This window comes from Ahaetulla prasina, chromosome 4 (assembly GCF_028640845.1).
Source record: "Ahaetulla prasina isolate Xishuangbanna chromosome 4, ASM2864084v1, whole genome shotgun sequence".
NCBI classification, from domain to species: domain Eukaryota; kingdom Metazoa; phylum Chordata; class Lepidosauria; order Squamata; family Colubridae; genus Ahaetulla; species Ahaetulla prasina.
In genome coordinates this window covers 60,053,032-60,072,299 of record NC_080542.1, presented here as the reverse complement: position 1 = coordinate 60,072,299, position 19,268 = coordinate 60,053,032, and the positions used below count along the sequence as shown (strand labels likewise).

The 19,268-nt window shown below is 37.3% G+C and overlaps 1 protein-coding gene across 4 annotated transcripts in view; it reads left to right on the top strand.

Moving 5' to 3' along the window:
• The window catches only part of PDCD6 (programmed cell death 6), a 78,874-nt gene that overhangs the window by 12,423 nt on the left and 47,183 nt on the right, over positions 1 to 19,268 (top strand). Inside the window, exons 3-6 of one of the 4 annotated variants that reach the window (XM_058180657.1) lie at positions 10,172 to 10,216; positions 11,876 to 12,034; positions 14,380 to 14,489; positions 14,830 to 15,557. In XM_058180657.1, coding sequence (XP_058036640.1) covers positions 10,172 to 10,216; positions 11,876 to 12,034; positions 14,380 to 14,489; positions 14,830 to 14,928 — 413 coding nt within the window. In that variant the 3' untranslated portion in view covers positions 14,929 to 15,557. Of the gene's footprint in view, positions 1 to 10,171; positions 10,217 to 11,875; positions 12,035 to 14,379; positions 14,490 to 14,829; positions 15,558 to 19,268 lie in introns of those variants that run through there. The other 3 variants (XM_058180658.1, XM_058180659.1, XM_058180660.1) reach the window with 3 other exon arrangements.

Sequence of the window (19,268 nt, the reverse complement as noted above, 5' to 3'; positions counted from 1 at the left end):
ATGTAATGCAGAGTTCTTCTTTCCCAAGACTTAAATTTAATTTCCCTTTTTAAGTCACTTAACTCACCCCACAATGAGGATTGAGGCAATAAATAATGTTGTAATGTAAACCATATGATTTATTTTCTACCTCTAAAACAATGTATATAAGAAATTTCACAGACATGACTTACTGACCTGATGTTGTACTCTTAAAAAAAAATCACCTTCTCCACTACCATTGCCTGAATATTTTGATTCTTGAAGCCAGATCAGGCAATATGGTCAAGTTGCTAAAAGACATACAGCAAGTAGCAGGAGGGAGATTCACGTATATTACAAGGCAGAGGAAAAATAAGTAGTGGGAAGATCAAAATTGTAGTAGAAGCGTCAAAGGATGTCACTACAAAACATAAAATCTAATGTATCTGCATCCAAGAAAATAAGTACCTTTCTAGTGTTAATTTTGTTTTCCTGATAGAAGAGTGAGGTCTAAAACAAGATCTCAAAGGCTACATCAATTCTTTCTGTTCCAGCTCTTAACATAATTATATTTATAGAAAATAGTATTGGAATAAAAAGGAGTTGATACTGAAATCAATTTACTTTGTCTTTCCTTCAAAACTTTAAATATGTTATACAGAAAGGAATTGGTATTTACCTGTCTCTTTTTTATGAACAGCAAGAAATTGATACTGTTCCAATTTTTTCCAACTATTAATTACTACTAAAACTCTTATTTTCATGACCTTTAAATGGGGAAAATGGTACATCATAGAGCAATCATTTTTAACCAAGGTACCCCATATGGCTAACTTGCGGAATGTGTCTAAAATTAAAAATCCTTGTCTCTTGAGGAAATGAAATTTGGAAAAGTTGTGACTGCTTCAATGTACTAGCTACTGCTGGACCTCTACATACCATTTCTGAACTGCACCCCCTCATTCTTTTCCCACCACTTCCATTGCTTTTCTCCCTGCAAGCTTCCCACAAACAAAATAAATGCAGAAGTTTGAGGAAGGGAAGGAGGGATGCAGTTTTTGAAGCTTTCTGCTAGCTTCCCACAAAGAAGATCCAAGGTACGCTGACCAAATAGTCTCTTAAGTTGTACCTCTCTTTAAAGCACCAAGGAGTAAGAATACTCTGTTGTTATCAAGAAAGTATTCTCAACTTTTTGGCAGTTGGGCCAAACACATTCCAAGTACAGGTAGTCTTTGACTTAGAACAGTTCATTTAGTGACCTTTCAAATGGTCCATTCAAACAGCACTGGGAAAATATAAGACTATTTTTCACACATATAATAATTGCAGTATTTCCATTGGTCACATGATCAGAATTTAGACACTTGACAACTGACTCATATTTATGACAGTTGCAGTGCTCTGGGATCATGTGATAACGTTTTGCAAACTTGCAAAGCAAGCAAAGTCTATGGGGAATTCAGATTCACTTAACAACTATGAAGAATAGAACAATAGAGTTGGAAGAGACCTAGGAGGTCTTCTAGTCTAACCCCCTGCTCAGGCAGGAAATTCAATACCATTTCAGACAAATGGTTGTCCAGTCTCTTCTAAAAACTTACAGTGTTGGAGCATTCACAACTTCTTGAGGCAAGTTTTAACTGTCAGGAAATGTCTTCTTAGTTCTAGATTGTTTCTTTCCTTTATTAGTTTCCATTAATTTCTTATGCCGCACTCAGGTGCTTTGGAGAATAGCTTGACTTCCTCTTCTTTCTGGCAAGAAAGAGATATTGGAACACTGCTATCATACCATCCCCTAGTACTTTTCATTAAACTAGACATACCCAATTCCAGCATTGTATTTATATGTTTTAGCCTTCAGTCCCCTAATCATCTTGTTGCTTTTCTCTGCACTCTTTCTAGAGTCTCAACATTTTTTTTATATCGTGGCGACCAAAACTGGATGCAGTATTCCAAGTGTGGTCTTACCAAGGCATTATAAAATGAAGAATTAACACTTCACGTGATCTTGATTCTGTCTCTCTTAATGCAGCCTAGAACTGTGTTGGCTTTTTTGGCAGCTGCAGCACACTGCTAGCTCATATTTAAGTGATTGTCCACTAGGATTCCAAGGTCCCTCTCACAGTTACTACTGTTGAGCGAGATACCACTTTTAATGTACCTGTACATTTGTTTTTTCTAGCCTAAATGTAGAACCTGACTTTTTTCACTATTGAATTTCATTTTGTTAGATAGCGCTCAATGTTCAATTCTGTCAAGATCAGAGGTGGGCTACTGCCAGTTTGGACCGGTTCACCCAAACCGGTTGTTCTGATTCTGTGCAGTTTGGAGAACTAGCAAATCAGACCATTGGCTGGCCCTGCCCCCCCCCCCCGTTTTTCGGGCCAAGAACTCCCTGAAAATGGCCAAAAAATTCCCTAAAACAGATAGTTTTGGGGGCCATTTTCAGATTGTTTTTGTCCGTTTTTTGGATGAAAAACTACCTGAAAACAGTCTGAAAAACAAGCCATTTTTGGGCTGTTTTCAGGCCATTTTTCCGGCCAAAATTGGCCTGAGAAAGGCCTGAAGTTGATCCCAAATGCCCCAAAACCAGACCAATTTTTGGGCTGTTTTCAGGCTGTTTTTCAGTCCAAAAATGGCCCTGAAAACAGCCCAATAAAGCTGGCTGCAAAAGGAAAAGAAGCCGGGTGAGCCAGATCCAAATGTGTCCCAGGTCCCCTCATCCCAGAAGCAGCAACCTTGTACTCTTCCTCTTTCTGCTACCCCCCTTTTTCACATGGGATCGCTCAGCAATGGAGAGGGAGAAGGGGGGCATATTTCTGTTGCTCCCGTTTCTGTGTGGCATTCTTCATTCCTCAATATTAGTGGCCACCACTGCTTCCTTCTCACTCTCCATCTCTGCTGCTGGGTGATCCCATGCGAAGAAGGGGCTAGCAGAGAGGGAAGAGTGCGATGTTGCTGCTTCTGGGATGAGAGGACCTGGGAAATGTCTAGATCCAGTTTACCTAGCTTCTCGTCCTCTCGCAGCCAGCTTTCCCAGTCTAACTTGACACAGTCTCTCTCTCTCTCTCCCTCCCTCTCTCCCTCCCCCTCCCTCCCTCCCTCCCCCTCCCTCCCCTCCTCCCTCCCTCACACACACAAACAAACAGGTTGGATCTTTCTTTCCTCCCCACCCCCCGGAGATTCCTGGATTCCCTCCCCAACCCTGCCTTCCCATACAGGTACCACTCACACATGTGACGTAGAGTTGGCCATGCCCACTCAGTCACATGGACCACCCAGCTAGTCATTAGGGCAGAGAACCAGTTGTTACAAAATTTGGAGCCCACCACTGGTCAAGATCCTTCTATTCTATTTCTATTCTATTTCTTCTGGAGTGTTGGCTATTTCTGCTGGCTTGGTGTTATCTGCAAATTTGATGAGTTCCCCATCTATCCCCATCTATCCTCTCATCCAAATCATTGATGAAGAGTAGTGGACCTAAAACAGAGCCTTGGGTACAGAGCCTTGGGAACTGCAGATGCAGTTCCATTGAGGACAATGCATTGAATGTGGTTGGTCAGCCAATTACGAATCCATTTGGTGGTGATGCTGCCTAACCCACATTTTTCTATCTTATTAAATAATAGATTGTGGTCTACTTTATCAAATGCCTTATTGAAATCTGAGTAAATTATATCCACAGCATTCCTCTGGTCCACTAATTTTGTCACTTTGTCAAAGAATGCAATAACATTTGTCTGGTATGCTCTGTTTTTGACAATCCATGTTGGCTTTTCGTTAAGACCTTTTTGCTTATCTTTTCCAGAATCTTCCCAGGTATTGAGGTCAGGCTAAGTCTGTAGTTTCCTGGATTTATTTTTTACCCTTTTTTGAAGATGGGAACTACATTAGCTCTTTTCAAGTCCTCTGGCAGTTCCCCGGTGCCCCAAGATCTTTGAAAGATATAGTTCAGTGGTTCTCATGTCTACCAGCTTCTTCCGAACTTTGGGATGTAATCCATCTGGTCCTGGTGACTTGAACTCATCTAGGGTGGAGTGGTGTCACTATTTTCTTGCCTAATTGAACTTGTATTCCTAATTTGTTTTTCATAGATTGGACTGCTTTTTTTCTTTTGTAAAGAGAGATGCAAAAGTTAAGTAGTTCTGCTTTCTGCCTGTTTCTTGTCACTTTCTTGCCACTTTCTCCCACTAATGGACCAATAATTTCCTTGAATTTTTTCCCTTTTTTTTATATGTTGAAAGAAGCTTTTTTGTTTGTTTGTTATTTTTGACTTTTGCCACAAGCCTTTGTTCGTTTTGAGCCATAGCTTTCCTCACTTCATCTTTGCAGGCTCTGGCTGATATTGCTGATATTCTGCCCTAGTTATGTGCCCCTCGTTCCATTTTTTTATACTTGTCATTTTTGTCTTTCAATTTATCAAAGAGTTCTTTATGCAGCCATGCTGGCTTCTTTTCAGAGCTGTTATTTTTCTTCTTCATTGGTATTTGTGCTAGACTGGACTTTTATAATCTCACTTTTCAAAATTTCCCAAAGTCTCTCTAAGTTTATTGAAATTAGTTCTCTTAAGGTCCAAGACTCTAGTTTGATTTGTTCTATTGCTTGTGGTTACATAATGTTGAATTCCAATATTGCATGATCAACCCTGCAGCTTCAACACCTTCTATCATTTCACCTCTGTTAGTGAGAATTAAGTCCAATATGGCTGATCCCCGAAAAGTTCCTCTGTTTGGTTGGGTGGCCTAGAGTATACATCCATGGCAATGTAATCCATCCCCCTTTTATATTGATCCAAATGCATTCAAGACACTTTTCATCATTGTTGTGCTCTATTTCTGTAGAGGTTATATACAGTGCAACTTAACCTCCTCTTTTATTTGCCTGTTTCTTTTAAATAATTAAAAGCCCTCTAGCTGTATATTCCATTTGTGGGTTTCATCCCACCAAGTTTCCATAATGGCAACAATATCATATCTACCCTCATTTACTTGGATTTCTAATTCACCCTGTTTATTCCTCATACTATATGCATTAGTGTATTATCACATTTGAGTCCTTTTTAGTGTATTATCACATTTGAGTCCTTTTTAACTGATCCTGTGTTTACTTTCTACATAACCTATGTTATACTTGAGTTCCTCTACTTCCTTATCACCTGTTTGATTAGTGCACATAATATGGCACTTACTATTAAAAGCTTGATTTTGCTTGACAGCAAGGTTGATATTCTTATCTGCACAAACATTGATGTTACATGAACTGATAATCCTATTAGTTTTAGATTGCTGGGGACAGAAATGTTCTGTATCAATTAACTCTCCTCATTGTTTAGTTTAAATGTTTTTCCAGAAAATCCATGAATTTAATGTCAAGTCCCTTTCTTAGATGGATGCAAGCCATCTCTTTTGTACAGTTTTTCACTGGATTTGCTTCAGAATATAACCAAAGCTTTTCCTTTTACACCACTTCTTTAGCCACACATTGAACTCCGCTATATGCTGGCTTTTTCTTTTCATTCTTTATATACAGGTAAAACCTCTGAAAAGGTAAGCCTGCAGCCTATTCTCCTAGGTTCCTGCCCCAATCTCTAGGGTTACCAATCTTTAGGCTCTTTAGGACCTATCCCCAAGCATAAACTCCAGATAATAAATAAAACAAGGAAGTGGGGAATGTAGAAAGGAAGAAAAAATCAGAAAGAACTCAGAACAGCCATAATGGACTCAGATGCATAAACACTAATGCTCAAAGTTTGGAAATAAACAAGATGAACTTCAAGTACTAGCTTATGAGGGCAGATATGATATAGTTGCCATTACTGAAACTTGGTGGGATGAAACTCATGATGGAATGTACTGGAAGGATAAAAACTGTTCAAAATAGAATAGAATAGAATAGAATAGAATAGAATAGAATAGAATAGAATAGAATAGAATAGAATAGAATAGAATAGAATTGAATTGAATTGAATTGAATTGAATTGAATTGAATTGAATTTATTGGCCAAGTGTGATTGGACACACAAGGAATTTGTCTTGGTGCATATGCTCTCAGTGTACATAAAAGAAAAGATACGTTCATCAAGGTACAACATTTACAACACAATTGATGATCAATATATCAATATAAATCATAAGGATTGCCAGCAACAAGTTATAGTCATACAGTCATAAGTAGAAAGAGATTGGTGAAAGAGATAAGTAGAAAGAGATTGCTGAAAAGAAACAGACCTAGCAAAAGAGCAGGTGTAGTTATATTATATGTAAAAAATCACTACACCTCTACAGAAATGCATAAAACCAAGGATGAAAGCCTCCTTGAATGCATGGGTAAAATAAAAGGAAAAAAGGATGACATTGCCATGCAACCAAGCTGAAGAAATAAATGAAGTTTTTGCTAATCAGTTGACTTATGTTTCTTTCAACATATAAATACAAAAAGTCAAGGAAACAATTGATGCACTAATTGGAGAAGGTGGCAAGGAAGTAATGAGCAGCAGGGAGAAAGCATCTTGTTTTGCATCTGTCTTCACACAAAAAGAAAAAATAGTCCAACCTATCAAAAACAGATCCACAAAAATCAGACTAGGAATATAAATTAAAATAGCAAGAGAATGGTAAGAGAATGCTTGTCCGCTTTCGATGAGTTCAAATCGAACAAGTTCTTTGTGGTTTAGCCTGAGTATGTTTCCTACATCTTCTACTTCGCATTTGAGTTTTTCTTCTTTCACTTTACTCCTACCTCCTTATATGATTGGTTATATAGTTGTTTTGGCTTGGAATTAGGTTCTAAAAGTTGTGAAGATTGGTCTCCCTCCCCCTCCATTTTAGTTTAAAGCCTTCTGATAAGATGAGCCAATCATTTTCCAGATATATTCTTTCCTGTTCTTGTGAGGTGCAACCCAACCCTTGCCGGGAGTCCTTCATGTAGGTAATGCATAGTCTAGGAAACTGAAGTTCTCTTGACAACACCAAGTTTTTAAGGTTTGTTTCTCAAATCTTTTGCTCCCTCATTGGATGTTGACTTTTTGTGGGAAGTATAGATGAAAACACCAATTGTGCTCCTAATTCTTTAACTTTCTTCCCGAGCTGTTTGTAATATCTAATTAGTTTATTAGTTCATAAACTAAGAACTTAGAATTTAATCTATTTTAAACATTTATATCAAAAGCTGTGATCTTTTGGGGGATACGCCTTCTTTTAACTCGGGTCTGCAACCTTAAACGCTCAAAGAGCCATTTGGACCTATTTCCCACAGAAAAGAAAACACCGGGAGCCAATAATTTAACAACCGGTGTGACGGTGGGCATGGCCACCTTGATGTCACTCACTCCCACCCAGTCATATGACACCCCCTGCAACTGGTCATTAGGGAAGAGAACTGGTTGTTAAATTATTGGCTCTGCCTGGCCCCGCCTCACCCCTCTTCTCACTGCCACCTCTTGCCACACCTGGCCTTGGGTGTGTAGTTCATACCTCTCTCTCCCTCCCTCCTCCCTCTCCCTACCCTCACTTCCCAACTCACACACCCAGGAAATAACTGTAAGGAACATTGGCCACATTCTCTCTGTCTCTGGAAAGATACAAAAATAAACCTTGTGTTGCAAAAGGAGTGACTGTCAGGCTATTAGATCACAGCACCACAAGGTTGCTGCCTTAGATTGCCGCACGCACTGCAGAGAAGCATAATCCTAAGCAGCAGCACACTTACACAGGCATGCATACGTATCCCGCAACTCAGTCCAAAGTGGCCAGAAAATATAGTTCCCAGTCACAACTGAAGATGCTTGACAGGCAAAGTACAGAACGACAACACACACACGCTCATCACCAAGACAGCATCTGCTGAATCCTTTCAAAACTGGGCAAAGGTGGAGAGAGGGGAGCAGACAGATCTGAATTGAGCCAAATCTATCTCTTTGTGTCTCTCTCTCACTGCCTGACACTGCAGGAAACAGCAGGCAGCTACTTCCTGATGTTGGACGTGCAACTTGCTTTCCACCCCGAGACACTGACCCACCCCACGGCCAATACCGCTGCTGTTATTATTGTTAACATTGTTTAAAAAGGACATTGACCCAGTCAATACTGTCCACAAAATATGTATGGTGTGAAAGGAAAACTGTAAATAAAACATGAATTTTAAAAAAAAGAACAGGCTCCTTACAAGCATATGGAGAGATGACATAGAAAATAATTTCTTTGTTTATAGGCTATGGAATGTATGTGGAAGCCTATAAGGAAACATTGAAGACAAAAGGAAAAGAGGATGGCAGAGGATGAGATGGTTAGATAGTGTTATCAACACAGTGGGCATGGTTTCAGGGACATCCGGGAGACAATGGAGGATGAGGCCGCCTGGCGCACTGTGGTGAATGGGGTCACAAGGGCTCACATATATATATATGTATGTATGCAGACATAAGAACAAAGCCAAAGCCTAAAGATGATGAGTGAGATCTCATCGAAACGTTGCCTAAATACTTCCAATCTTACACGGGAAAAGACCCGAACATACCAAAAGCTGCATATATATATTTATTTATTATTTACATTTCTATACCGCCCTTCTCTGAAGACTCAGGGCGGTTTACAGCTAAGTTAAAAAGACATATACAAAAATTAAAACACAATATTTGAAATTTAAAAATCTGAAACCATAAGTCCGAATATTAAAATAACAAGTAATAAAACCACTCAATTAAAAATTACTCTTAGGCCAACCCTGCTCGATAAAACAAAAAAGTCTTGAGCTCGCGCTTAAAGGCCCGGAGGTCGGGAAGAAGGCGTAGCCCCAGAGGCAGTTCGTTCCATAGGGTAGGTGCCCCCACAGAGAAGGCTCTTCCCCGGGGGCCGCCAGCCGACATTGTTTAGCTGACGGCACCTCGAGGAGACCCTCCCTGTGGGAGCGCACAGGTCGATGGGAGGCTGCAATGCTCTCTACATGGGCGGCAGTAGGCGGTCCCGTAAGTAACCTGGTCCTATGCCATGGAGCGCTTTAAAGGTGATCACCAACACCTTGAATTGCACGTGGAAGACCAGTGCAGCTTGCGTAGGAGAGGTGTTATATGGAAGCTCCGAGACGCTCCCTCTATCCCCTGCGCAGCCGCATTCTGTACCAGTTGAAATCTCCCAGTGCTCTTCAAGGGGAGCCCCATGTAGAGAGCATTGCAGTAATCCAGGCGGGACGTAACGAGGGCATGAGTGACCGTGCATAACGAATCCCGGTCCAGGAAGGGACGCAGTTGGCGGATCAGGCGAACCTGATAAAAAGCTCCCCAGGCAACGGCCGTCAAGTGTTCTTCTAACGACAGCCGTGCATCCAGGAGAACGCCTAAGCTGCGAACCAACTCCCTGGGGGGCCAGTGACTCGCCCCCCACAGTCAGCGATGGAACTAGCTGACTGTACCGGGACGCCGGCGTCCACAGCCACTCTGTCTTGGATGGGTTGAGTCGAAGTCTGTTCGTCCCCATCCAGACCCGAACGGCTTCAAGGCACCGGGACATCATATCGATGGCTTCGTTGGGGTGATCTGGGATGGAAATGTACAGTTGAGTGTCATCAGCGTACAGCTGGCAACTCACCCCAAAAGCACGGATGATCTCCCCCAACGGCTTCATATAGATGTTGAACAGGAGGGGTGAGAGAACCGACCCCTGTGGCACCCCACATGTGAGGTGCCTCGCGGTCGATCTCTGCCCACCCGCCAACACTGTCTGCAAGAAGTCGGAGAGATAGGAGGAGAACCACCAAAAAACGGTGTCCCCCACTCCCAGGCCCCCCAACTGCTCAGCAAGATACCATGGTCGATGGTATCAAAAGCCGCTGACAGATCAAGTAGGACCAGGATAGAGGAACAACCCCTATCCCGGCCCTCCAGAGATCATATTTGAGATATACCCGTGAAAACCTATGAAAACATATATATATATATATCTTTATTACATGAGGAAAAATTATTCCATATTTATATATTTTATTGGTGACAGAACTGTAATAAAATATTGAACGTGGGTAAAACAGCTTAGTAAGTGGAGATAATTTATGTAAAAGTAAATAATTGCCTAACTTATGAGCCTAATTGAGAGGTAGGATTTACTAATACTACTATTTTAATAAACTTTAATTGTTCAATTGCTACTCATTATCACTTTGAGATGTTCTTGTTTCTATGTGTACTATGTGAACATGTAATGTTTTCTCTTTCTTTTAGGAACATGGACTCCATTTAATCCAGCAACTGTAAGATCTATTTTATGTAAGTAATATTTGAAATCCATTTGTTTTATACTTAGGTTGCACTTGACTGAAGTGGGAACCAAAATACTAGCCTTTTCAGTGTTATTAATTTAAATAAATACAGGTAATCTTAAACTTACAACTGGATGTTTAATGGTTGATCAAAGTTATGACAGACTTGAAAAAAACTACTTACCCCTGTCCTCAAAGTTATAATTGGCATTTTGGGCACTTGACAACTAATTTCTATGCCAGTTTTTAGGGGAAAAAACCCCACACCCATTCAAGAGAATGGATTTGCTTAATGACAATGTGGTTCAGTTAATGATCATGTTATTTACATTATGACCACAGTGATTTGTTTTTACGGTCATCATAAAAATGTGTAACGTTGAATTTGGTCACGTGATGCCTCAACTTACAATTGCATTGGCTTGCAATCAAATTTTCTGGTTCCATTGTGGCTGTAAATTGAGGACTATCTATAAGTTTATTGTTGTAACCACCGGTCATAGCAACTTTATTAATTGGTATTGGGATCCTTCAGGTAGTCACTTGTGCAATCAAGTTTTTCTGCTTCTCAGAAAGCCATTTTTGAAACTTTGGTTTATTCATCTTTTTCCGAATCATGATTATGAATGTTTGAAATATTGAGTATTAATTGATACAAAGGAGCCTCTGCAGGATCCAGTCCTTTCATCAAAATGAAAGCAGCATTATACAGTCACAATAGAAGCTCTGTCCCTTTTATGTGTGTGTACAGCAACTGCTTTTCTCTTTTCTCTTTTGTTATTGTTTAATATATATTTTCTTTGTACTGCTTTATTAAATAAAGACAAAAAAGGTAATGGAGCTTGTTTTGCATACTGTTGCTTTCATCATTTGTCCCCTTGAATATCTTTTAAAGGGAGCATATATAGAAACCTTGATTTCCCCCTCCATTAAAATTAGTAAAACTTTTCCATCCTTCCATATTAAGGTTCTGCATAATTATCAGCTAGGCTGGACTATAGATTGGCTGAAGTAAGATATTGCTGCTTATATCACTACTCAATTAGTAGTATTGCCAATGGCATCTGTAGAGTATATCTGTCAAAATCAATATGATGGTATATGGAGGATGACATTGCAGGTGTTATTTTTTTTAACCTGTGTTGCCAATGTAAGATGTAAAATGGGGCAGGATTTGTATCCTTGCAAATTTTGACACACATACCCTGCAGATTCTGCTAAACTACAGTATTTCATAAAAGATATAACAAATGCTTACAATTTCAGGAAAAGATGTAATATACAAAAAATTTACTGTGTATTTCTCCTCTACTCATCTGTTCTTAAACTATGGTAACTAATGGCGGTCCTTACATGAAAGACCTCCATTAGTTTGAATTGCTCTTTAAAATGGTTGAAACCAAACTTTTTTTCTTGAGTTCTAGGGAATCCATATTTTGACCTGCATAGGAGCTGCTTTTGGAGTTTCGTTTTGACATAAAAATGGGAAATAATTTCAGCACAATTGGCTTTTTCTTTGAAATACTTTATTTATTTATTTTCTTTTTACTTTCTCCTAATTTAAATTTAAGTTAAACTTAATAAATTAAGAAATGGTAAATTACAAATACATTAATATTTAGATTAATCTAATATTTAGATTAATTAAGATTGATTATTTTTTCAGCTATGTTTGACAGAGAAAACAAAGGTGGTGTAAACTTCAATGAATTCACAGGAGTCTGGAAATATATCTCTGACTGGCAGAATGTTTTTCGCAGATATGATAGAGACAACTCTGGAATGATTGACAAACATGAATTAAAGCAAGCCCTAACAGGTTTTGGTAATTCATTGTAATTATTACAATATGTAATTTTGGCAAATAGCTTTACGTAGCCTTTCCAGATGTATAGACTTCAACTTTCAGAATTTTCGGTAATAGTCAATCAGCCTGAAAAATTCTAGGAGTTGAATGCCACATACCTGGAGGATACCCAGCTTGGAATAGGTTGCCATTAGGCATTTAAATTAATTAACACTTTTAATCAATATATTTAATAGTATATTAGTCACAAGTTAAGTTTAGAACTTATTTCACAAAAAAATTGTGATTGTGGAATCATAGTTGCAATAGGGGGTCCTTATGATGCTGCCCTTGAAGGGTATCCAGTTGGGACAAAATGCAACAGCATGAGCAGTTTTAAATGTTTCTAGTAGAATATGCATTACACTACATTACATTTCTATTGATATATAATTTTATGATACTACTACAAAAGAAGTGGTGTTATTAGCCATCAGACTTCAAAAATATCCTTTTCCTAAAAGGTATCCACAATTTTGGCCACTAATACAGTTAAAAGAGAATTATGGGAAAAAGTGCGTCTCTGAGTACTGGAAAGAGAATCACATAATGTATCCCCAAGGGGAATCAATAGGCAAATGTCAAGTAAAGCTTGATAACATGAACGTCATCAAAGTGTCAAATGACTGAGAAGATGATATATTTCTTTAGTTTTCTCTATGCTGTAATTTATAAGATATTACATATTAAATTAACTGACTACAAGTCAGTTTATTGAAGATTTGAGAGGAGGGGTGTTTTAAAATGAACCATCTTTTGAACATTGTTATTTAAAGCCTGCTGACCATTCATTTTGGATTTAGAATTGGATCCATAATTCATTTTAAAAGTATTACTATAAATGTTAATGATACTTGGTAGAAAATGTTAAGGATATGGATGCTTGTCCACTAATTTTACAAAATATTTGAAGATTTTACATACACACAGAGGGATACACAGACATAGAGAGAGAAAAAAAGAAATCTGAAACCTTGTAAAGGTGTCTTTATAATTTCAAAAGCATGACACATAATAAAAAGGCAAGAGGAAAAAGTATATCTATTTTTAAAGGTACATTTTATGCCCAGATATTTAGATTTAAAAGAGCATAATCCAGTAGAATAGTATGATTGGGTACATGAAATTTTTTCTGAAGTATAGCCTCTCACACTTCAGAACCAAGTTTTCTGGTGAGGTGTCTGGCCTTGATGTTTGCTTCTCATATGAATGAAATTGTCTTGACTGTAAACATTTTCAAGTCATTCATTGTGAAGAGCTTACATTCGTCTGAGGGATAAAAGGAATACATTTGAGTATAATTTTCAATGAAGTATACTACACAAGGGTCCCAAATGTACTTTTTCAAGAGGCAACTAGACTTTCTGGTTTTTCTTTGATGACGTTTTACTTCTCATCCAAGAAGCTTCTTCAGTCTGGCCTGGAAAAAAACTAGAAAGTCCAGTTGCCTCTTGAAAAAGCACATTTGGGACAACCATGACCTGGATGACTGAGAATCTCCAAAGAGATTTAGCAATATATTACATAAGGTTACAGAAATCTGTAAACTCCCCACAGCATGTGTAATGAGGTTGTTGAATGCATTTCCCCTTAGGTGCAAACATTATTCCATTTAAATGCATTTCATAATACAGTAGAATGGCTTCTTGAGTACATACTACTAGCCCAGGGTTATTATTTCTTCCTGTTTAAATAAAGCATTATTTTCATTCTTGCACATTCTTATGAGTAATTATTTAAAAAAAATGATTGGAACAACACAGCACTATTTAAAAACTGATGCTATACCAAGATTTAAATTTAGTTAATTTAACAATCCAGTAAACAATATTGTTTATGTTTTCAGCCATAACTTTTGTTACAATAGTAATAGCACTTAGCAATAGCACTTAGACTTATATACTGCTTCAGAGCTTTACAGCCCCCTCTAAGTAGTTTACAGAGTATATTGCCCCCAACAATTATTTTATTGACCTCGGAAGGATGGAAGGCTGAGTCAACCATGAGCCACTCAGAACTGAATTCCTGGAGTAAGCAGTGACTTAGTCTGCAGTACTGCATTCTAACCACTGGGCCAGCACGGCTCTTATCTGTGACAAATCACAGTATGCTTTATAGAATAGACTGATTTTTTCATAAAGTAAAAAGGTGTCCACTAGCTCTAAATGATCTGATTAAACCAGTTCCATTCTCCTCTCATATGTGAAACCTCCTGGGTTGTTGTTTTTTAATTTGCTTATGTGAATATCATTTATGTAGGTGGCTGCAATTATAGAATGTAATTATTTTAAATTTTGCTCATTAATATTTCCAATTCTATTAAGGATACCGGCTGACTGACCAGTTCTACGATCTCTTGATTCAAAAATTTGATAGGCAAAGAAGAGGGCAAGTGGCTTTTGATGACTTCATTCAGTGCTGTGTTGTGCTGCAGGTAATCATAGACTGGGGTATATAGAGAGGCCAGATGAAGACAGATGATCAAATTGTTTCAAGTATGCAACATGAAAACAAGGATATAAAAGTTTGAATTTGAACACAAATTTATGGTTTATGTTATGAACCACTGACTTTGTGGTTTTGTCCAGCCAGCCCTTTATCTGGATCCTGACTCCTACTTTCATTGTCAAAAACTGTGGAAAAAATATTTCCCTCCCCAATTTAGATTTCAGTATATGCATCATATCAGTCTTATGGTTGTTGTATGCATTTTATATAATGGAACACTAGGTATTTTATCTGCAGACAATTTGACATTAACCTTTTTCTTCCAGAAATGGACAGATGTCTTCAGACGCTATGATACTGATCAGGATGGCTGGATACAAGTGTCTTATGAACAATATCTTTCTATGGTTTTCACTGTTGTATGACAGTAAATATTGTGTGATTGAGGAATAGAACTTGCATACAGGTAGTCTCGACTTACAACTACAATTGAGCCAAAATTTCTGTTGCTAGGCAAGACAGTTATTAAGTGAGTTCTTCCCCATTTTTGACTTTTTTGCAATCACTTTGGTTACTAAATGACTCTTGCCCCCTCATTGACTTTTCTTGTTGGAAGCCAGCTGGGAAGGTTACAAATGGTCATCACATGACCCCAGGAAAATGCAGCTGTCTTAAATACATGCCAGTTACCAGGTGCCAAGTGACCATAGAGATGCTGCAAAAGTTGTAAGTTTGAAAAATGAACGTAAGTTACTTTTTTCTGTGCAGCTGTAACTAAGAATAGTCACTAAACAAATGGTTGTAAGTCAAGGACTACCTGTACAAAAAAATAGATTACTGTCCTCCATACAACACAATAAGTTTAGAAACACATTGCTTAAAGAGTCTGTTTCTCATTGCAAAAGGTGCTATAGCTACCAGATTCTGCATTGTATCATTTATATTTTATTGCTGGAAGTTATCTTTAAATGCCAAACAGTAGAATTCTTATTCAGATATGCACAGTATTGCATGTATCTTTTTAACATATAAAACAGAAAATAAATGAAACATTTATCTTGTGTCTTCACAGAAATAATTATATTAAATATGCCAGATGTCAAGATAACTAATTTGTATTTTTCTTCCCTTTAGATTAGGTTTCATCTGCTTGTATCATTTATCATTTTTTAAAAGATAATAGAGTTACTCTTCTTCCTGGGATTTTTTAATTCTGGGTAACAGATTTATTACTAAAGCTGAATATTTTTCTTTTTCTTTATCTTTTGGTGCAATAAAAAGATTTCCTGCCTTTGCTCTCTGAGCATGTTGCATATCTAAGCATGTTGCAATTTTGAGTGGAGTTTTACCTACAGTAGTTACTTGCTTAGGATGTGGTACTAGCCAAAATAATACCATTCTACATGCACTAAGATCTACTCTACTCTGGAATGGTACATGGCCACATAAAGACTGCATTTCAGCCATGTCTAATTTACTAACTGCATGGAATTTCTGCATCAGGAACCTATCTTTTCTATGGCAAGCAACTATTTACTTCCTCTATCTTAGACAACAAAACAGAAAACTTACCAAAACAAATTTTATTCTTTGAAATTTCATGGAAGGGTATTAGTCTTGATTTACATAAAATTAAAACCTTAAATAGAACTGATAGCCTCATTTAAAATATATTGATATATATATATTTCCAATGGTGTTGACTTAATGCCATTAAATCAAAATTACAAATAACAGTATCTAGAACAAAGTTAAAAATATGTCTCGCCCCCTCCCAATTATTATGTTAATGGTAAATTTCAGAAATCCTTAGTACTGTAATATATTACTTTAAATTGGTTTCAAATTCTGAAGAAAGTAGTCCTTGTTTAAGAATTCTAATTGGGACTGGAAACTCTATTGTTAATCAGCTTGATCGAAAAACCATTTGACTACACCAACTAATTATAGTGACAGCAGTCACTATTATCAAGTGAAGACTACACGGTCATCAAATGAGGACCTTGTGACTGCACTTGATGCCAATTCCCCACTGACATTGCTTGCTGGAACCTGACAGGAAAGGTCACAAATCACGATGATATGATTGCAGAGATACTATAATGACTGTAAATAGGATCAATTGTAATTACCACTTGTTCAGCGCTGTTGTAAATTTGAATGGTTGCAGAGTGAGCGATTGTTAAGTGAAGACTACACGGTCATCAAATGAGGACCTTGTGACTGCACTTGATGCCAATTCCCCACTGACATTGCTTGCTGGAACCTGACAGGAAAGGTCACAAATCACGATGATATGATTGCAGAGATACTATAATGACTGTAAATAGGATCGATTGTAATTACCACTTGTTCAGCGCTGTTGTAAATTTGAATGGTTGCAGAGTGAGCGATTGTTAAGTGAAGACCACCTGTACAGAAAAAAATAGTCTACCAATCTGCTTCCATTATGTCTTAATTGATTTCACTCAGAATTTGGGTGGATCCAATAATGACCGGATATTAATTTCTAGGGGTGAAACCCCCCCTATCAATCTTAATGCAATAGAATACACTGAGAATAGCTCTTTATCATCTTATATTAAGAAGTTTCAGGCAGTACTAACAGTGTCAATTTCTAAACAGTCTCTTCTTTTTGCATTGTACTTGTTAATTAGGAAGTCAATTTTGTTCCCAACTTTTTTTCTTTGAATCGCCTTGCTTAAAGAGTCTGTTTCTCATTGCAAAAGGTGCTATAGCTACCAGATTCTGCATTGTATCATTTATATTTTATTGCTGGAAGTTATCTTTAAATGCCAAACAGTAGAATTCTTATTCAGATATGCACAGTATTGCATGTATCTTTTTAACATATAAAACAGAAAATAAATGAAACATTTATCTTGTGTCTTCACAGAAATAATTATATTAAATATGCCAGATGTCAAGATAACTAATTTGTATTTTTCTTCCCTTTAGATTAGGTTTCATCTGCTTGTATCATTTATCATTTTTTAAAAGATAATAAAGTTACTCTTCTTCCTGGGATTTTTTAATTCTGGGTAACAGATTTATTACTAAAGCTGAATATTTTTCTTTTTCTTTATCTTTTGGTGCAATAAAAAGATTTCCTGCCTTTGCTCTCTGAGCATGTTGCATATCTAAGCATGTTGCAATTTTGAGTGGAGTTTTACCTACAGTAGTTACTTGCTTAGGATGTGGTACTAGCCAAAATAATACCATTCTACATGCACTAAGATCTACTCTACTCTGGAATGGTACATGGCCACATAAAGACTGCATTTCAGCCATGTCTAATTTACTAACTGCATGGAATTTCTGTATCAGGAACCTATCTTTTCTATGGCAAGCAACTATTTACTTCCTCTATCTTAGACAACAAAACAGAAAACTTACCAAAACAAATTTTATTCTTTGAAATTTCATGGAAGGGTATTAGTCTTGATTTACATAAAATTAAAACCTTAAATAGAACTGATAGCCTCATTTAAAATATATTGATATATATATATTTCCAATGGTGTTGACTTAATGCCATTAAATCAAAATTACAAATAACAGTATCTAGAACAAAGTTAAAAATATGTCTCGCCCCCTCCCAATTATCATGTTAATGGTAAATTTCAGAAATCCTTAGTACTGTAATATATTACTTTAAATTGGTTTCAAATTCTGAAGAAAGTAGTCCTTGTTTAAGAATTCTAATTGGGACTGGAAACTCTATTGTTAGTCAGCTTGATCGAAAAACCATTTGACTACACCAACTAATTATAGTGACAGCAGTCACTAAATGAACTGTTGTAAATTTGAATGGTTGCAGAGTGAGCGATTGTTAAGTGAAGACCACCTGTACAGAAAAAAATAGTCTACCAATCTGCTTCCACTATGTCTTAATTGATTTCACTCACAATTTGGGTGGATCCAACAATGACCGGATATTAATTTCTAGGGGTGAAACCCCCCCCATCAATCTTAATGCAATAGAATACACTGAGAATAGCTCTTTATCATCTTATATTAAGAAGTTTCAGGCAGTACTAACAGTGTCAATTTCTAAACAGTCTCTTCTTTTTGCATTGTACTTGTTAATTAGGAAGTCAATTTTGTTCCCAACTTTTTTTCTTTGAATCGCCTTGTTAAGTGGCATTCTTTACTTCCATATGAATTCTATTTTATATTCTCTTTGAGTATGAGAATACCCTAATCCTGCAAACTGAAGGATATTTAAGAGCAGAAGGTTAATTTAGTTTAGTAATTTTCTAGTAAAATTCACTGTTTGAGTCTATTTTTGAAAACCTTCGATGATGGAACACCCACAACTTCTGGAGGCAAGGTATTCTATTAATTGTTCTCACTGTCAGAAAATTTCTCCTTAATTCTAGACTGAATCTTTATTTAACAATCTTCCATCTGACATTTCTTGTCCTACCCTTAGATGCTTTGGAGATTATGTCAATTCCCTCTTTTCTGTGACATCTCCTCAAATATTAGAAGTCTGATATCACGTTATCCCTAGTCCTTTTTGTTAGGCTAGACATACCTAGTTCCCATAACTGTTCATTATACAGTTTATCCTTCAGATCCTTTATCATCTTTGTTGCTGTTTGCACTGTCCCTAGAGCCTCAATATCTTTTTATATCATGGTGACCAGAACTGGATGCTGTATTCCAAGTGTGCCTTGCCAATGCCGTATAACGCTACTATCACTTCACATGATCTTGAGACAGTCCCTCTTTTGATGCAGTCTTGGATTTCATTGTTTTT